We start from the raw sequence: 3,809 nt of genomic DNA, 5'->3' as shown, positions 1-3,809 counted from the left end.
CTTTTTTACTGTTCTCAAATCATTATCCATTATCACTCCGCTAGCTTAGAGCAATGTCTTTTCACTAGAGGATCCAGACTTATTTCCAGATGCTACTGAGGCGAAAGTTAAACACTGTGGTTCAGTTCAAGTCCTGGTTGATTTCCAGCTTGAAAAAACCTAGAGGCTGCTGTAGATCTCACATCCACCATCCGATGGCATACTCTGTAGACGGTAATGAGCTTCCATGCTGCACACTATCACGTCCAGCAGAGTCGAACTCTTTAAAGCTGTTACACCCGTCACTAATTAACACTGTTAACACAAATCACCTAAAAAAAAAGTGTTGAATCTGGAAATCATTTCTAGCTGCAGTGTTTGATGTGCTTTCTGCTTTGGTTTATAACGGCTTGTAATAAAATAGCTTAATATTGCGATGTCCTGAATTGCCTTTAGTTGTAGTATGTCGGACAAGCTGACTCATTTCCTGACTAGTAAAAATGAATATTCATGGAATCAGCTACAGCTATGAGGTGTTAATGACAAACACTGATAAAGTACCGTGCTCTGACTGCTCTCCCAGCTTACTGTGCTGCTCCTGGCGGGCCAGGTTACGCTGGTGTTTGCGACCGCTGTAGTGTTCAGATGCCATTACCGGGTTGTTAAACGAAGCTGTGCACAGTTTGCAGTACTTGTCTGGGTCACTCAGGTCGACCCCCTGAGCAGAAGGATCTGTGATTTCCTTATGTTCCTGAAGCGTGTCCTGTGCTTTCGACTCCACCGCGTCCTCCACGGCCGTCACAGGAGAAGCCGCAGGACCCGCAGTTCTGGCATCTGCCAACAAATTAACGACTGATTACAATACTGATAAACTGCGAAGTATGCAATTTAAGCAGGAGCTATGCTGTCCTTCAGAATTATTGGCCCCCTTTGGCATCATTAACCTAGAGAAGATGTGGCGCTGGACTTCCTTGTGTTCTTGAAATGGACTTTTCCCTTGTAGTGAGACTTGGCGACCACGGGCGAGCTAAACACCATGTTGCACAGCTCGCAGAACTTCTCCGGATCCCTCTGTATAAAAAAAAAAAGAATCTCAAATATTTCAATACAAACATATTTTTCAAGGAAAATATTTGCGAGTGACCCACACAGGCTCACGATAATTCACCTGAAAGCTGTTGCTCTCACAGCTCTGCTTGTTCCTTTCAGCTTTCTTGGTCTGCAGGTAGATTCGAACTCGCTGAGCATGCTTCTTTCCCTGGAAAGAAAAAAAAAAAAGACATTCCTTTTTCTAAAACCGAATGAATTAACAGCATGATACGAACATGTAAAAGCTCTTACGGACCTCATAGTGAGAGATTCTCTGAGACTCAAACATCAACACCGCCTCACACACCTGACAGAAGGTGTCAGTTAGCAGGCCTTTCAGCAGCTCACTATCATTCTGGGTGTCTGCAAAGATAATAACAATAAACCAAACAGGTATGGAGTGATGTAACAATGATTAACATTACACACAATGCAGACAAGAACAGTGTTACATTACAATACACACAAAGTGAAACTGTTAGGATCAGAGTAGACGTGTGATCAGGAAAAGAACATGATACGGTACAGCAATACATCACTGTTCTTTAATCGTGTCTAATATACTATACATGCTGAGAAGAATTTAGAAGTAAATCAGAATAAAGTTTATATTTATTGGGGGGAGGGGGTGTGTGAAATTATAGGTTATATATCATTTTCATTCAGACTTACTGTTATATCAGAGAAGTTTTTGTTGTTTGTTTATTCTGTTTACATATATAAATATATATATAATCTGAATATATATATATCAATTCAGTACATGACACTACAAAAGATTTTAAATTTACTTCTGATATTGTTAAATAAATGTTTTCCAGTGTCCATCTTACAAAATAAGTCTTAATATTAATAATATTAATAATTAATAATAATAAGCTAATCATTTGAAATCTACCGGGTTCAAGCTTATCGTGTATTTTTATTGCGTAGCCATAGCCTGAAGGCCAACATCTAAGAAAGCAAAGAAAGTCATGAAAATCATTTAAAAAAATGTTCAAAAGATGCCAAAAGTGTGTGTTGGGGAGAATCACTTCGCATTCATATGACGGACCATCGCTTTGAACCGAAAAATGTATTTGTGTTGCTGTTCATTAGCAATTACATGATTTAAATGCTAATGTTTTTTTATTTTATTTTATTTAAAGAACAGCTATTTTTTAACAAACAGGACATTGGAGTCTAATAACTTTCAGTCCCACATTATCAGTGTGAAGAAACCCCTGGGTTTAAACTGTAAAAAGTAGTTTATATTTAGGTTTTCGGAATACTGATACTGATTAGTACACGGTGACTATAGACTATAACAGACTGTGTTTTTAATATCAGTTTATATATAATGAACATCTAGAAATAGATCTACAGTATGATCAATGCGTAATATTGTAATGTAATGTAATGTAAAACTCAAAAGAAGCTTGGAGAGAGTCACTTGATTACTAATGTCAGATCAGTATGCTGAAAAAAAGGTTTAATAATAATAATAATAATAATAATAATAATAATAATAATTATAATAAATAAGGTTTGGGAGCAAACATAATAATAAAAAAATATAATAATAATAAAAATAATACGTTGTTGTTTTTAAGTATATTTAAGTCTATTTAATATTTAAATATTAAAGAACTCCTCTTATATCTACTGTACTAGTGATCAAGTAGAATAGCTAATAAATAGAATTTATATCAAAAAAATTTTTTTTTGATATTATAAACAAGCTAGATTTCTCTAGAGTCGTTTAAAATCGTTCATTTGACTTATGAATTTATTATTTTTTAAAAACTAAGCTGAATATACCATGAACCCGTGAATGTTATTGTTTAAGATGGGAAGTAGCCATTAAGCGGCTAACGCTAGCTAGCACGCTAATTGCTATCTAGCATGCTAATTGCTAAAAACCCCTCCATCTCGAACGATTGGTTAGCGGTGTATGCTAATCTGAAACTGGTGAACGACTCGTTAAGGTGCTTTTTTTTGGTATAAAACAGGGATCTAACAGTCTGAACACATCTAGTACACAGATGTTTGGGTAATTACTGTACCGGACTCACCTTGTTCAACATGACAACTATGGACATTAGTATTGTTTAGCACTGTTTCTGAGACAGACACCGAGTCTACATCAACAGTGACACTATTATCAGTCGGACACGATACGCTGTCCTCCGACAAAGACATTTTAATATCGATAAGGAAAAGGTACAGCTACTTTATCCGACATAACTAAAGAGCACTGACTAGCCAAACATAACAGGGCGGGGGTGGTGTTCTGCGCATGCGCCAGAACCGTTCATTTACTCGCCTGTGTTAAATAAACTTAAATGGACATGTACCAATAAAACCACTAAAGTGCTTATAAAGTCAGATCCAAAAACAACACGTTTACAAGGTTTATCAGTAAAAAAAACAAACAAGAAAACATCCCAGCTGAGATACACTACATGGCCAAAAGTATGTGGACACTTGACTATCACACCTACACGTGTGTGTGTGTGTGTCTGTGTGTGTGTCTGTCTGTGCGTGTCTGTGTGTTTTATCACCCAGCTGAAAGCACACAGTTGTATAGGAGATCTATATACGCATCCATTACCGAAAATACGCATGCGCATCCTGTAGGTTTGTTTTCGTTTCCATGGCCACCACCCGCTTCCTGGCAACCCGCACATACTTTTAGCAACAAGCAGCACGGGTAAGTTGTATATATGTATAAATTATAAGCTGAAATCTAACCTAAAGAC

At 37.0% G+C, this 3,809-nt stretch overlaps 1 protein-coding gene across 1 annotated transcript in view; it reads right to left on the bottom strand.

The window, feature by feature from the left end:
• zmat1 (zinc finger matrin-type 1) overlaps positions 1-3,336 on the bottom strand; it is a 5,205-nt gene extending 1,869 nt beyond the window's left edge. Inside the window, exons 1-5 of the mRNA XM_060890703.1 lie at positions 3,123-3,336; positions 1,325-1,431; positions 1,148-1,237; positions 924-1,050; positions 541-813 (exon numbers count right to left, since the gene is read on the bottom strand). Of these exons, the coding sequence (XP_060746686.1) occupies positions 541-813; positions 924-1,050; positions 1,148-1,237; positions 1,325-1,431; positions 3,123-3,249 (724 nt within the window). The 5' untranslated portion in view covers positions 3,250-3,336. The remainder of the gene's footprint in view (positions 1-540; positions 814-923; positions 1,051-1,147; positions 1,238-1,324; positions 1,432-3,122) is intronic.
• Positions 3,337-3,809: the final 473 nt, after the last annotated feature.

The sequence above is a fragment of the Tachysurus vachellii genome, chromosome 17 (genome assembly GCF_030014155.1).
Source record: "Tachysurus vachellii isolate PV-2020 chromosome 17, HZAU_Pvac_v1, whole genome shotgun sequence".
Lineage (NCBI taxonomy): Eukaryota > Metazoa > Chordata > Actinopteri > Siluriformes > Bagridae > Tachysurus > Tachysurus vachellii.
The sequence above is the reverse complement of the archived record's forward strand: the minus strand, read 5'-3'. Positions and strand labels throughout refer to the sequence as shown.